Genomic DNA, 16,426 nt, shown 5'->3' with positions numbered 1-16,426 from the left:
TCTCAAAATAATTCACAATTTTTTTATCTGGGAAAAATGAATTGAAATAAGGCCTTTATATCTGATAAGGAAATGTCGAAAGATATACTTAGTCTCTAATTTTTGAAAATACGTATAACTTTGATCAGCACAACAAATGTCGTTAATTTTTCAGTCTTATTAGATTTAGTTGGTTGATGTGTCGTGGAATTACATCATATCTTTGACTGATTTCCGCTATATCAAGGAGGCTGCATAGTAAACAATTTAACAATCAGATATACCATAAACTTCAACAAACGATATTTTTGTCCATTTACTAACATTTAGTAAAGAACAAAATAACAAAATCCAAACTTTCTTCTTTAAAATATATCATTTTTCTATATCTTACTTCAGATCTCTTCTTCTTAGGAAATTTTAATAGTCTGAAATTGGCAACAAGCCCACAACCATCGATCCCTCTCATGTCACTAGTTGCTTTCATCGTCTTTCTTGCTGGGCTGCTTTCTGGCACGAGAGGCAAATTTGGTACGGTGCTACACGGAGAAACATTAACAAAAATAAATAAACTGTTCTTATTTTATTGATATAAAGACAGTGCTCGTGTCATTACAGCAATCAGCAGCATTCTAAGGTTAGCATGGCGTAAAGAAGTTTTGATTCGTCTGGCTAAAACTTTCATATTTTCATTGTTAAATGGAACTTGTGGTTGTAATAAAGTAAATAGAGTTTTTATGAGAAATAGCATCTTTACTCTGAAAAGGTAAAGGTCAATAAATTTTTGGTGATAATAAATAGTTTAAGATTCAGATCATACCAAAAAATTATCATTCAGATTCAAAATTCAAAACTCTCTTTCATCCTCTAGCTATATAAATAACGATTTGTTTGTCTGATTTCATTCTTAAAGAATCAAGGTTTTTAGGCATAGTTTTGATATCATCAATTTTGGTATTTTAAAATCGCCTCGCCTTTGGTCTGCTTTTATCTGCATGTTTGTATACAAACATAAATATCACACGTTATGATATCAGTCACCTCTTGGTACTTCCTCGTCACAGAACTGAACCTTTTTTACATCACTCAAACACGGAAATACAAATGTGGAAATCAACATATCAAGTGTATCTAATAGGCGGTTCCTTTAAAAGGGTATTTTTAATCTGCAGAGTTAAAGGTACATGTGTGCCGCACTTTTCATATACACATGTACCTTTTGAACGAGCATCAGCTGAGTGTTTGAATGATCTCAATACACATAACTTCACACAGGTCAATGACAGTGTGAGAGTTACTCAACAATTGGGTCAATAATATAATTTTCACGATCTGCAACATACCAAATGGTGTAAGGTCACCATTGCCACTGAAACATACACGTCAGTTTTGCAACCTCTAGTAAAATTAACCATTTTGGAATTCATTTGACGTTCTCGTGATATATTTGTTTTGTCGTATTTTGGCAGGTGATTTGGTTGAAGAAACATGTACGCGCAGTATTTTGGATAGAATTAGGAAAAATCAAGAGTGATAGTGATCAAAGTAAAATCAAAGTGTAACTTAGAGAAACTTTATTGTTTTCATTGTAAAACAATCCAATTACTAGTATGACCGCGACAAAGCAATAATAGAAGCTTACGATGTAATATACTCTTCTACGCTATAAGACACCGTGAATGTTAATGAAGTATATGAGGTAACATGTATTTTTATTGTTTATTTTAAAAGAAAGTACTTCACAAAACGGTAGCATTATTGAATGCTACACTATACAATACAAATAAAAAGTACACCGCCTAGACACGTGTTTATGATTTTTTTTCTTTTCATGTAGATGAAATGAAAATCGTTCTTCCCTTATCGTAAGCGGTGGTTATATCGGGTCGGTGTAGCTTATATGTCATATTAGTATCTTATTTACCGTCCAAACCTGTCATAATACGAACATTCTCTGAAGAGCTTGCAACAACGGAATAATAAATAATAACTTAATAATATGCAAAAGTAAATAAATAAAGTTTTGAATAATATGAGTGCCAATTTCACAATTGACTCGGTCTGAGGGGAATGTCTGGTGGTCAATGCGGTCAATCCCTTACTTCAATTTTACTGTACCCATTTCCTTCCTTGTAGACATTCATCTGAATGAACCTCATAATTCACCAGTTATATTGTTACACGCACTCCAAAATATATTATTGTATATATATGTATTTTACAAACATTGTTTTAAACATAAAAATGGCCTTCATTAATATGAACTCATTTGAATTTGTGTTATCTAGCTACACCTGTCAAGTCCCAAAGTTGGTCTTGCATTACCAAAATGTCATCAGCTTGTTTCGAGTTAACCAGCGGATATAGTCTTAAACGTCCTATAAAAGAGTTTATTGACTTTGCACCTATTAATACTTTTCAGGAAATGTATAATGTATATAATTCTTAATTCAGTTTTGGACGAATAACATGTGATCAAGTCATATACATGTTTGTATACAAATATAGCTTTACACTTGTTGAAAAACCTGTCACTTCTTAGTACTTCCTCTTCATTGCACTGTAAATGCATTTGAAATCTCTCAAAATAGGAAGTATTTATAGTTTGTGGAAATTAATTTAACTTCAAACGTGAAGTGTTGTTAGGGTATTCGGTTCTATCAAAACAACTGGAAACATGCAAAGTCGGTAGGATGTAAGATGTCGCATCTTTTCATATTTAATCTGAGAATTTTATGTATCTACTTACTGGGATATTTTGTTGAATACTGCTCACCAGCTGAGGATTGCGATTGGTCTGCATGGACCGAACCAGACAGTGACCAATTCCAACATCGCGCTAAGGATTGTGATGGCAAAGTGGAAATTGAGAGTAGGAATTGCAATATCACTACTTGTAGCTTATCAAATGGTGAGGATCCATAATTAAATATTTTTTTTAATAATTAAGGGTTTTGGATACTTGCAATGCATGTGTATCTATAAGAAAATTTGAAGATATTTTTTTTGCCCGGACTGCACTTGATTATAAGAACTGTAAAAATTTTATTACATAACTGTCATAATAGGAAATAATTTATTTAACAACAACAACAACCAAACAAACAAAACAGAAGAAAAGCAGTTGTGCAACATCCCCCTTTTTGTATGATTGATAATTTATAGACCATACTACATGATTTTTTTATGAGAATGGCTTCAAAACCATTTGTCCTAATTTAAGTTTGCATCATGTTGGTTTACGTGTTCAGTATTGTGCATTCCGTATAATTTTAATGTTTATTTTAAGAGTAAATTCTCATGATTAATTATACTTCGATCTAGTAGACACAACAAAATGGATGCATATATATCATCTAATTAAGAGTGACATTGAAAGACATGTATTTAAAAAAAGAATTGGGTTAAAAAGTACATGTATTATGTATAAAAGAGCACGTCAATGTAATTAAGTATATCCTGATTTGCAAGGTTGTTAAATTGTATTTTAAAACTTCTTATGAATTAACTTGCTGATATAGGAGAAAATGAATATGACGTTTCTCAAGCGTGATTATCAACAGGTTTTTTAAAACTGAAATGTGTGATTTGTGTCGTTTATCAAAATTGTTTGGGATGTACTACTATATGTGTATAATTCAGATAATTCATTGGTCATTATAGGCAAAAATAGAACAACTGAGAACCCTCCCGAGACCACGCCCATAGAGCATGTCGATCTACCAAACCACTCTGGCAGTTCTTCTAGTGTCAAAGACACCGCCACATTACCGACCACAAAGCACCACGGAAACCTATCACAGAACTCTACATTACCCCGTGAGGAAACTGTAGGTAGTAACAACCACAACAGATCAATATCAGCGACAACTCAAATAAACTGGCATGGCAAGTTAGATGATAATAAGGGTAAAACCAAACTGAAGAATAATACAGACAGCAATTCAACAACAGCGAAAACCATGATCATTTCGGAAACCAAGTCAGATGAAAAGAATCAAGGCAAACTGGAGACGGCCTCGGTTACTGAAGATGTAATCGTTTTGAGAAATGTTTCCCCTAAAGGTAAGATTTTTTAATCTCTATATATGTTTACTCATTCTTATTTTTTTATTTGCATGGCTTTTGAATTGCATCGTCTGCCTTCTCTACTTGTAAAAGAGACAAAAATATGTAGAGAACAAATGCATGTAATGTGAATGGGCATTGGCTACAAGTTCCATTTTCATCTCACAACAGGTGATTTCGGATATGCAGCATGTGAACAACGAAAAGAGCAAGAACTCAATGGTATCTAATAAGGAAATGCAATCATGGTTTCCCATGATTTCATATAGCACGAATCATGCAGAATTCAAAAATATCTGGTCATTACGTATAAATATATAAATATTCGCTTGTCGGCATAATATATACGCTGGAATATTACATCACTTCTTTTACAGGTTTTCGATACGTTAAAGAATGCCTTATATCAGTATTGGCCTTGATCCTGGTAATTGCTGTGACCGCTCTTTGGTGTGAAAGGCAAAAGAGGTATTACTAAGACAAGAAGACAAAACAAAAATCAGACTTCTGAAAACAACAAAAACAAAGAAATGGTTAAGCACAATGTAAATAAACTAGGGGAGAAAAGAAGTTAACAATTCAACAAGCTAAAGCAAACATTTTCCTTCATAAATAAAACAATGCACAGAAATAAAAAAGAAACCAAAAAGGAAAAAAAAACCTTATTCTGACAATTTCATTTTTAATTGTTAAAATTTCATGTGCACGCATTTTATTTTAACCAATGATTTACATGTATATACAAAAATAAAAACAATAGGAACAATTCTTACAATTCTTTAGCTCTATCGTAATCGCTTCTTAATTTTTTTTTATTGAATATTTTTTCCCTTTTTCCTTTCAGATTAAAATGTGAAAGAGAGCGTTTGTATATTTTTTCTTTACCCCAAAACACTGCACTGACATCCTCGGAGGAGGACGACACTCGCTACAACGCAATGACCGATTTCACCAGGCTCTTTTCAAGCTCCAGCGCGGAGAGATTATCTTCCTGTGTTTACCAAGACATAACGGACATGGTTTCCTCGGAATTTTCTTCGCCAAGATCGACATATCAGCAAATACCATTCAGACATTCCAAACAGTCGAATTCTGGGGAGACAAAAAGCCAAGACCTTACTTCATTTATATAAACTAAACACTTTAAAACTTCACTACAAAACAGTGTCAAAGAAAGAGAGAACATAATCCAAACTTCACGATCAGTTTCGCATGCACTCACTGACCATTGATCAACTCACAGAATTTGTTTTGTTTTCGTGAATAATTAAATAAATATTCTCAATCCACTTTTGAGACTCTTAAATTGCACAAGAATTTAACATCAATTTTTCACTAAAACGGGAAAATAAAGCTCATAGAAGGTAAGGGTACGCAAGACTATTTTTGACAGTGAAGGTATAGTTACATGTACAAAATAAGTGGGCGGGTGGGTGCAACTCAGACAAACCTGGTTGAAAATAACAATGGCACGACCTATATTTACATGTTCCAGTATTTAGAATACAGATTCTTTTATTATTTGCAGTTTTGTTTTTAATCATTAAGTAAGTAAAGAACTTGTATATGTAACAGTATTAAATGGTACATGTAAGATTAGGTGGTCAATTGTATGTACATGAATGTGTCAAAATCAGTTTATTTATTGATTATGAAAACCTGTCATCACATGTTCCTGTTACTAAGAAGATGTAAACATCTCAAACTAGCTTTGCCAGTTAATCATCATGAAGCTCCGTTGTATTACCAGGACAGTTTGTTGTTAAGTCTTCTGAGTCGTCATACGTTGTTCAACACCACACACAATACAAATGTTTAGTGTTGGATATAATGTTAAGATTTCCAATCTTAAAGTGACACGGTGACTCAAAATAGATGATTAACTTTTTGATTATGTTAATGGAAATAAGAGGACTTGTGCGAAGTATGCTCATAAGAGATGTTTCACGCATTATAAGTCATTGCTTTTTAGCTAAAAAGTCGTTTAAACTTATCCGGTATTACAGAAACCATCCGAGTTGTTTTGGACATTGATTTGTGTGTCACGTGATTGCAATTGATATCTAAAAATAGTTACAATGGGATTGACGCACGGAGAAAAGAATTGGAATTTGAAGTAATTCGATATTTAAGAAATATGCATTCATAAAGATATTCCAACAACGACAATTACATATCTTTAGTAAGGGCTTTTTTTTTTAATTTCCAGACTCTAACAGAAAATTGATATGAGAGGAAGAGCAACTGTATTTTTAAAATTTTGAAATATTTCCTTTCATGAAGATTTTGCATTCAAATAACATATACCGACTATTTCCATCTATTTATAAATGTCTTCAAGGGACCTAGACACGATTTGATATGAAAATTTTATTTTTAATTGTTATGTGTAAAAATGGTTTACTTGCGTATTTTGAATGATTCACCAAAATTTGAATCTAAGAAGTCAAGTTATAAGCGAAGTGTATAGAGGAAAGAAGTCGTTGTTATGTAAACAAAGCTCGAATCTTATATTTGTTTACAAATAATGTAAAATAAAGATATAATCATTTTTTTATATAACTATTGGAAAACAAGATAAAAGTGTTCATAAATCATTTCATCGACAACAAAAAACTACATTAGACTGAAACTTATACCAAATATACAAAGCATTAAAAAAACATCCATATTGACCATTCTATTCTATGAAAAAATAAATTTTGAAAAGAAGATGGGGGAACAAGATAGCACAAATGCCCATTTGGTTTTGTCGTAAAAAACAATTTCAAAATAATTATTTTCCAATTAAATATACTAGATGATGTTATATTACAAGTTTACAAAAGCACAATTTCTAACTACGTTCAGTTTAACAAACGATAAGAAAAAAAATCTAAAGTTTTGGTGGTATCGAACCCACAACCTAAAAACCCTAGCTCTATAATGTTACCTAATGTCTGGTGCTTTTTTTTTTATCTTTTATTTGCTCTATAATGTTACCTAATGTCTGGTGCATTAACCACTGAGCCATTTCAGTCACAACAAACTACATTGTTAAATGCTAAATGCATCTTAAACCACGAATTTACGGACTTGTAATATTTTTCTAAAACGTTCAATTGTTGGGATACAAAATTTTTAAAGTAGTGGGTCATCTCTCCACGTTTTTGTTGATTTAAATCGGTTTGATTTCCTTTAAATCTTATAAAGACTTTGACAAAAATATGGAGCCCAGACCCACTCTATAAAAGACCTAAAAATGACACCATTTGGAGGTTTTGACATGCAAACGCCAGTTTAAATCAACCTATTCTAAATATTTAACATATTTAAAGGTTATAAATCGATGTTATGGTAAATTTACATTGTTTACAATAATTTAGAAAGAAATTATGTGATTTGTTCATATTTTAATTTTATAGTATATAATCTATCCCAATATAGGCAGTTTACACGCCTTATTCACCCATCTTCTTTGAGCACAAATCGTGTCTAAGTCCCTTTAATGTGAATGATGTAAACACTGTTTTCTTTTATATCAAAAACAGTCGTAATACGAAATATGCTTAATAGATATCCTATCTATGCTTCAAACTTTTTATTTAGGGGACAGTTTCCAATTGATCGGCTTGCAAACAATGAAAAATCTATTATAACATAATATACAGTTGTAAATTAAAGAATTTTGAGGTTAAAAACAATTTCATTTTCACAAATGACTCTGTAGGAGGCGAACGTGGTCAGCGTCTACCGCTTCAACGTTTGAACTGTAGTCTTTTGTTTTTTTAACCAGTTTATACCTGTTTATACTTTTGAGGAAGCATATAATGTAATTCTGTTTTATTATTTATTTAGACGAACAACACTTAGTTTGATCAAATCCTCACTCAACGCAGTGTAGTTTTCAACAGGAAATCATTTTTGTAAAACTGTGAACGTGTACATTTGACTTAACTCAAATACAAAAGTACTTTATATAATCGAATCTCTGAAAATGAATTGAACTTCAACTTTCATGTATAAGGTATTCGGTTCTATCAAAACAACTGGAAACATGCAAAGTCAGTAGTTTTTAGTATGCCGCATCATTTCATACTTAAACTGGGAGTTTTTTGGATATACTTACTGGGACATTTTGTTGAATACTGCTCACCGGCTGAAGATTGCAAATGGTCTGCATGGACCGAACCAGATAGTGACCATTTCCAACATCGTGCTAAGGATTGTGATGGCAAAGTGGAAATTGAGAGTCGGAATTGCAATATCACTACTTGTAGCTTATCAAATTGTTAGAAAAATCCATAATTTCTATTGATTTAAAGCATCTTTTATTTTTCATCATGAAATAAAGGTTTAGAGTACTTTGAATGCAATTCAATCTTAAAGAGAGTTTATTAGAGTTTTGATTTCCATGCAATGCATACGATTTTTAAGTTTTATAATACATGTATATACTCATAATACTGCCCCCTCCGAAACAAAAATCTATAAATAACTCATCAATCTGAAGGTCTTATCTCAGAACCACCCCCCCCCTCCCTCTTTTTTGTATTAATGATATTTTCCTTAGCAATCTTTAACTTAATTAATCAAAATAACTTTTAATACTTTTTTAATTTTTGCATTAATTTTCGATATATTATAATAAAATAATTTGTCTTGAAGGAAAAAGCTGCTTAAATATATAATTCCCAAGGCCTATGCAAGACTTGCCGCAAGTTCATATCATAGAGGGGTTTTTTTTCTTCTTTTTTGTGCGATAAGTTTAAAACAATATCAGAATACCTCTACAATAATATCTCATAACTGATTATGCCTCAAGCTTATAAGCACAACGATAAGGAAGTAATAGTACATTGTTTTGTAATGTTAATTAAAATTGGACCTCATTTCGAAAAAAAATAGGTTAATTCCGGTTATCATAAAAATGTTTTTTATTCTTCAAACTTTATAAATGAAATGAAATAAAGTATAAAATATGTATATATTTTCCTCATAAACAAACTTGCTGAGACAGGTAAAAACTACCGGTATATCACAAAGTTTTTTTCATCTTGATTTTTAACAGTTTCTGAATGTATCAAAATTGTTGGTTGGCAGTGCTACATTGCCTGTCCAATTCAGTTTAGTTTTTCCTCATTGAATCATTACAGGATTCATTTTGGTTAGTACTCATTACAAGATTTCAACAGCGAGAAACCCAGTCATTTGGCAAATCGAGTCAGATGAAAAGAGTCAAATCAAACACGAGACGGGCACTGTTACGGAAGATATGGTCAAGCTAAAAAAAGTTTCTGAAAAAAGTTCATTAATCATTTTTAATTGTATGGTTTTCAAATTGCATCATGTAGTGCATGTTTTTTCTTTTTGTAAAAGATGCTAAAACTATAGAAGGAAAATGCGAGTAATGTGATTGTACATTTGGTACAAGTTCTATGTTACTCTTATAACAAGTGATTTTGAATGTTGGTGCTACGAAAAGAGCAAGAAATAATGGTATCTCAAGAAGATATTTCAGAATGCGATCATGATTTCTTATCTATACTACTATATTAAAATAATAGACTCGAATTTTTGGTCTTTAATACCGATAAATCAGAAGAATACTATCTTTTGTTTTATATATTCTAAACGTCATTGGTACTTGAAGATTACCAATTTGTTTTTATTTTTTTCTCAGATAAGCTTCGCTAATTAATAATCAACGAAAATTCTTTAAAAAATCCCGGAATCATCTGGATTTTTTGGATTTTACAATCTTACGCTTGCGCAATACATTTACGCTAACGGGATCTTTAGTTTATATTTCCACAATATCATATTTGCATGAATAAACTCAAAAAAGATAATACAAATACGGATAAACTTTCATTGGAAATGTGCTTTATATTTTGTTCATATATATTATTGATTTCTTATGAGAAAAGTATAAAATTACAAATATACATTTCAACTATGTACTAACTTTTGTCTTCGCGATGACAAAAAATATTCGATTACATGCAAAACAATTCACATTATATTTCTAAGGAGAGTGAAGATAGAATATGTTTTATCGTAAAAATGAATAATGTCCTACAGACCCAGTTTTACGATAGAATGCATTCCGTGTATTGTTACTGTAGGAAAGAAAATACGTGTACGTTGGTGAAAAAGTATTTAATTCTTCCATTATATGGATCAAATTTTTTTAATGAAAGGTATTTACAGTCTCAATAAGGTTTATTATGATGAATTTGACTGTTATTTTCATGACAACTTCATTGATTTTCTCCAAAATCGTTCCGGAGCGAATCTGCAATTTTCTGCTACAGTACGGGTGGATATGGAAGGCATTCTAACTGTGGTGAGGGCCTTTCCCGAGACACAGTTAAATTATTCAAACTAAGGAAAGTGTAGTGGAATTAATAGCATTATCGTAGGCTTATAGCCTTGGTATGTAAATGTCAATAATACGGTGTGTCGATGTATCTATTTCGTAAATGTCCGATATGCAATGTCAACCCATGCACGCACGGGTCAAAGTCTAGTTAGAAATCAAATGTATTTGGTCAATACATGAATAAGTATATTCGTTGTCGACATTTATACACTATATCATTTCTTTTGTAGGTTTGCAATACGTCAGAGAATACCTAATATCAGTACTGGCAGTGATCCTGGTCACTGTGGTGTTTGCTTTCTGGTGTGTAATGCAAATGAGGTAATACCGCACTTATTCAAATCAAAGTACTGAAGAACTGACGGGAGTTGATTTTGTCGATGTTTATTTATTTTAAAATCAATGATATGCTATTTTGCATGACAAGTACATGTAGTTTCTAATTTGAATTACGCACATTTTTATAATAGGAATTTTTGGACTTTTTCGACAAGAATGTCGAGAAACCCCCATATGAATCATGTTAAATAATATTTAAAGATAAAATTAATTCAATCAAACTATGTATCAGTAATAGAAATATTTCTCGAAAACTGTATGGATCCAAGCAATATTGAACTCTAGTCTTGTTCAACCAAACGCTCGGTTGACACCGTAAATCTCCGACAAGGATTTACGATTTACGGAGACAGCCGAGCGTCGAGTTGAACGAGACTATATTGAACTCTGGCGTAGGAATACATACGACTACAAAAAATATTTAAATTGTTTGTACCATTTAAATTCTGACTATTTTCAAGGTATTTATAAATAAGTTTCCTTGAAAAACAATGCTTTAACATACATTACATCGAATTTATCAATTATTTTCAAGAACTAAGTCTTGTCAGCAGCAATGATTTGTGCTTTGGTCCAAACACTGTTTCACTTTCGGTTTGTCTGAGTAACTGCATAGGAGAGTTGATTCAAAATCAACTCCCAAAACAGATAAAAAAAAAAACCCAAACAAACAAAGAAAGAAAAGATCTACATCAAACACAAAGAAAATACGAGAAAAAACATCAAAAAAAAAAAAATGCACTCCTAATCAAAGCTAACTAAACCACAAAAACCAATCCCTAAAGAGGCAAAAACCTCAAAAACAACTTGCTAAAGTCTTTTTTTTCAATTTTAAGCATTTATGCAGTAATGATAATAAACACAAAATGTTTTTCCAGTGGCCACTTTTGTGATACCCAAGATTCCTCATGCAGAGATCAAGAAATTTTTCCAAGGGGGGGGGGTAATTCCGAGGGATATTTAAGTTTGCATTGTCGGTAATTTTACTAGACTAAGTAAATTTAAGAAATTTGAATTTACAAGATATTGGGTGGGGGGGGGGTGGTCCTCAAAATTTTCTCAATTTCAAATGTCTTTAAATAAGTCCGTATAAGTCATCTTTATCAACGCCATGTTAATACTAGAAATTTCACGTCAAAATACACGTGATTGTAAACAATTTGCACGGCTTTTGTATTACATTGTATTCAAAGTTATTAAGACATTTGATATATGATATAATGTATACTGGGTATATGTATTCGGCTTTTTCTTACTGATATGAAAATTCCTAGTTCAGACCGATATAATATAAGTTTATAGCACAGCTTGTCTGTGATATAATATGTTCTATTATATCAGCGTAATATTTACAAGAAATAAATGTAATTGGATTTTTCAACTGTAAAGTTTGAATTCCAATTTTTAGATTAAAGTCGGAAATTCCAACTTCAAATTAAAGAAAAAAATTCACAACGTGGCACTAGTACGCTTCCCTAAATAATAGATATTTTATTTTATAAAGTTTATAATTCAATTCGGAGGGGGTCATTACGGATTATATCAATACACTACTTCGATATCATTATAATTCTCCTTTTTTGTACTCTCCATAATCCCAATATTTTGTGTGTACGTTGTTTCTATTTCTTTCAGATTAAGGCGTAAAAGAGAGCGTGTGTATATTCTTTATTTACCCACAAACTCCGATATTCATGTAGCAGCAAGGGAGAACCATGGGAGCCACGCACCCCAACTTTTTTTGGAAACCGACATTTTCTCTGAGATTTACATATAGAAAATGAATTTTGAAGGAACTTAGTATCAAACCTTTTGAAACATTGTGAAAAAACCACACACGCCGGTGTAACGAAGAATATTGACCAGGGTTGAAAATTGACCTGGGGGTCTTTTTTCAATTTTGAATATTGACCCGGGGGTCATTTTTCAACGTTGAAAATTGAGACCAAAATCGTGAAATTTTTACCCGGGGTCATTTTTCAACGTTATGAGAAAGATTTTTCTAAACTCTGGTGACCACGACATGTTGAAAATTGATCCTGTTGAGAATTGACCCCAACCTCAGAGTTTTGATTTAAACTGTAACTTACTCTATATGGTTTGAATGTACAATCATGCATATATTTGAAAGTTTCAGTTTTAAAATTTTCATACTGTCCGATACCTATGTGGACGTGGCTGATTTCTTTTTAGGCTGATATGTCCGATTAATCATTAAATCTTGAGACTGATAATATGATATCCATTTATTATCACAATACTACGTAAATAAAGCTAAGAAGATGACCGTTTCCTTTGGAATGAAACAGGCGAGTCGGGCTAGAATACTGTTTGACATAGAACTAATTTTAATTCCCCATGTGACAGAATTTAAAGTTTAAACTTGTCATAATTAATCTCTGATAAATATATCTAACAAATATATTGCCCGTTAGGCCAAAATTAAAAAATCTATGTTTTCCCTTTCGTGACCGACCCAATGAAATCCCGCCGACTGAATTGGGTTTTTTTTAACACATTGAAAAGATTTTTTTTAAAAGAAACCTGATTTTATTGAAAAACGTTTTTTATTTAATTTTATTTTATTCAAAAGACGTTTCCACAGCCTCAGTTAACCATGATTGTTGTGATTAATCGAGTGTCTTATTTTTTATGGGTATACTGTGCATTAAAAATTACAACCATTGTTTATAACTTTTAGTGTTGATATTACAATTGGTTGGCACCTTGTAATTAGTTAATAACTCTGCCAAATTAATGCCAAAACAATCATAAAACCGTTTGCCCACATTTATCTTAAAAACTAAATGATCCACTGGACAACGGTTGTAATTGGGTCAAAAGGTTGGACTATACCTCCAAAATACACAGAAGTATACAGAGACTGATTATATTTGTCATATAGCTAACACAATTACAAAACATTTCATCCGTAAAATATATGAATACATTAAATAAATTGAATTTAATAGACTGGATAACAAGTTTTTAAAACTTTAAGAAGTTGTTTTATTTTTTTATTAACTTGGTTAATCCAAAATTAATTAAGGTAAAATCTGTGTATATCATCATTCTTGTAAATTATGCTGTATCAAATATTGACAGTTTCCCTGGTGTCAAACTTCTCCCTACATTTCTGTTAGGGAGAAACAAATCTCCCAAAATTTAGGTTGGTGCCTGTGAAATGAAAGACTTTTTAATTTGAAAAATTTAAACAGTTCTCTTAACTTCGTCAAATTTCAAATCAACAGATTCAAAAGAGTTGGTTTTAGTTATGACTATAATTAAAGTGAAATTGGGTAAATTTATATAACATCTTTATTATCTAAATATTCTCTTCCCTAGCATTATTTTTCAAATTTGGGTTAAACTTTTCTTGTCAAAGAAGGATATTCTCTGCAAATGTAGTGATTTTTTGTAACCTTATTGTTGTAGAATCATTAAATATGACTTCACAAATATTTACATTTATTACACTACCTTAAGTTTATCAAATTGTTGTTTTAATATACTTTTAGACATTTAGTCAAATCAAATTTGATTTGACTAAATGTATGTAAATCATATAAATAAAATTGTAAAATTGTTTCCATGTTTATAGTCATATTAGAGCGGTTTTCTTAAGTTACACTTTTTAAACCTATTTAAAAATTATACAATAGTCATGCATATTTACTTATTATATAGTTTCTTTTTATTTACTGTTCTCGAAAAGTGTGCTGAATCATGAAAATCTCATTCTTATGTTTGTATCTCTGCAAGTATAAAGAAAAGGTGATATGTTTGTTAATGTAGGTGTGAGTGAACATTTCTACCAACAGTATGTCTTACAATCATATTTGGAAAATGTTCAGATAATTATTTAATATTTAAGTATCCCCTGTCTTTTATACACAAAATATCAATAATATTCTTTAAACTTGTAATACTTTTTAGCTCACCTGAGCACCACAATTTGTCCGTTGTCTGTCGTAGTCTCGTTGTTGTAAACTTTTCACATTTACATCTTCTTCTCAAGAACCACTAGGCAGATTTCAACTAAATTTTGCACAAAGCACCACTAGGTGAAGGGGATTCAAGTTTATTCAAATGAAGGGCCACGCCCTCTTTAAAGGGGAGATAATTGAGAATTATTGAAATTTTTTTGGTATTTTTCAAAAATCTTCTTCTCAAAAACTATTCGGCCTGAAAAGTTTAAACTTGTGTGGAGGCATCCTCAGGTAGTGTAGATTCAAATTTGTTCAAATCATAGTCCCTGGGGGTGGGGAGGGGCCACAATGGGAGGATCAAGTTTTACATAGGAATATATAGAGAACATCTTTAAAAATCTTCTTCTCAAAAACTATCAGGCCAGGAAAGCTGAAATTAAAATGGGAGCATCCTCAGATAGTGAAGATTCAAATTTGCTAAAATCATGGTCCCCGGGGGTAGGGTGGGGCCGCAATTGGGGAATCAAGTTTTACATAGGAATATATAGAGAAAATATTTTAAAATCTTCTTCTCAAAAACTATTAGGCCAGAAAAGCTCAAATTAAAATGGAAGCAACCTCAGGTATTATAGATTCAAGTTTGTTCAAACCATAGTCCCTGGTGCACAGGCACTTGTTTCTGAGTGTTATTATTATACTATAGGGTAATTTTTTTCTCAGAAACAAGTGCCTATGCCCTGGTGGTATGGTGGGGCCACAATGGTGGAATGGATTTTTAAATATGTAGAGAAAATCTTCAAAAATCTTCTTCTCAAAAACTCTTCAGCCAGGAAAGCTCAAATTAAAATGGAAGCACCCTCAGGTAGTGTAGATTCAAGTTTATTCAAATCATGGTCCTGTGGGTAGGGTGGGGCCACAATAAGGGGGATCAAGTTTTACATAGGAATATATAGAGAAAATCTTTAAAAATCTTCTTCTCAAAAACTATTAGGCCAGAAAAGCTCAAATTAAAATGGAAGCATCCTCAGGTATTATAGATTCAAGTTTGTTCAAATAATGGTCCCTGGGGGTAGGGTGGGGCCACAATGGGAGGATCAAGTTTTACATAGGAATATATAGAGAAAATATTTAAAAATCTTCTTCTCAAAAACTATTAGGTCAGAAAAGCTCAAATTAAAATGGAAGCATCCTCAGGTAGTGTAGATTCAAGTTTGTTCAAATCATGGTCCTGTGGGTAGGGTGGGGCCACAATAGGGGGGATCAAGTTTTACATAGGAATATATATGGAGAAAATATTTAAAAATCTTCTTCTCAAAAACTATTAGGTCAGAAAAGCTCAAATTAAAATGGAAGCATCATCAGGTAGTGTAGATTCAAGTTTGTTCAAATCATGGTCCCCGGGGATAGGGTGGGGCCATAATTAGGGGATCAAGTTTTACATAAGAATATATAGAGAAAAGATTTAAAAATCTTCTTCTCAAAAACCATTAGGCCAGGAAAGCTCAAATTTGAGTGGAAGCATCCTCAGATAGTGTAAAATCATGGTCCCCGGGGGTAGGATGGGGCCACAATTGGTAGAAATTTTTTTTATACAGGAATATATAGAGAAAATCTTTTAAAAACTATTTGGCCAAGAAAGCTCAAATTGGCGTGTAACCATCCTCAGATAATGTAGATTCAAGTTTGTTCAAATCATGGTCCCTGGGGGTAGGGCGGGGCCACAATGGGGGATAAATTTTATATGGTA

General features: G+C 31.9%; 1 protein-coding gene and 1 long non-coding RNA gene across 3 annotated transcripts; both read left to right on the top strand.

Annotated features, from left to right (window-relative positions):
- Window positions 1-2,519: 2,519 nt before the first annotated feature.
- On the top strand, window positions 2,520-5,568 carry LOC128165939 (uncharacterized). Of its 2 annotated transcripts, XM_052830874.1 has the most exons (5): window positions 2,521-2,890; window positions 3,643-4,044; window positions 4,219-4,269; window positions 4,425-4,515; window positions 4,892-5,568. In XM_052830874.1, the coding sequence occupies exons 1-5, from the start codon at window positions 2,680-2,682 to the stop codon at window positions 5,178-5,180; spliced, it is 1,044 nt and encodes a 347-aa protein (XP_052686834.1). In that variant the 5' UTR covers window positions 2,521-2,679; the 3' UTR covers window positions 5,181-5,568. The 2 variants fall into 2 exon arrangements, with proteins under 2 accessions (XP_052686840.1, XP_052686834.1); XM_052830880.1 differs by lacking the exon at window positions 4,219-4,269 and having other exon boundaries at window positions 2,520-2,890.
- Window positions 5,569-7,985: 2,417 nt separating this feature from the next.
- Window positions 7,986-14,089, top strand: LOC128164587 (uncharacterized). Its single transcript, XR_008240969.1, has 4 exons — window positions 7,986-8,317; window positions 9,183-9,332; window positions 10,642-10,732; window positions 12,386-14,089. It is a non-coding gene; the product is annotated as an uncharacterized LOC128164587 (long non-coding RNA).
- The last annotated feature ends 2,337 nt before the right edge of the window (window positions 14,090-16,426 follow it).

Source organism: Crassostrea angulata, chromosome 1 (assembly GCF_025612915.1).
Source record: "Crassostrea angulata isolate pt1a10 chromosome 1, ASM2561291v2, whole genome shotgun sequence".
Lineage (NCBI taxonomy): Eukaryota > Metazoa > Mollusca > Bivalvia > Ostreida > Ostreidae > Magallana > Magallana angulata.
Note: the sequence above shows the minus strand (reverse complement) of the source record. Positions and strands in the feature narration are given on the sequence as shown.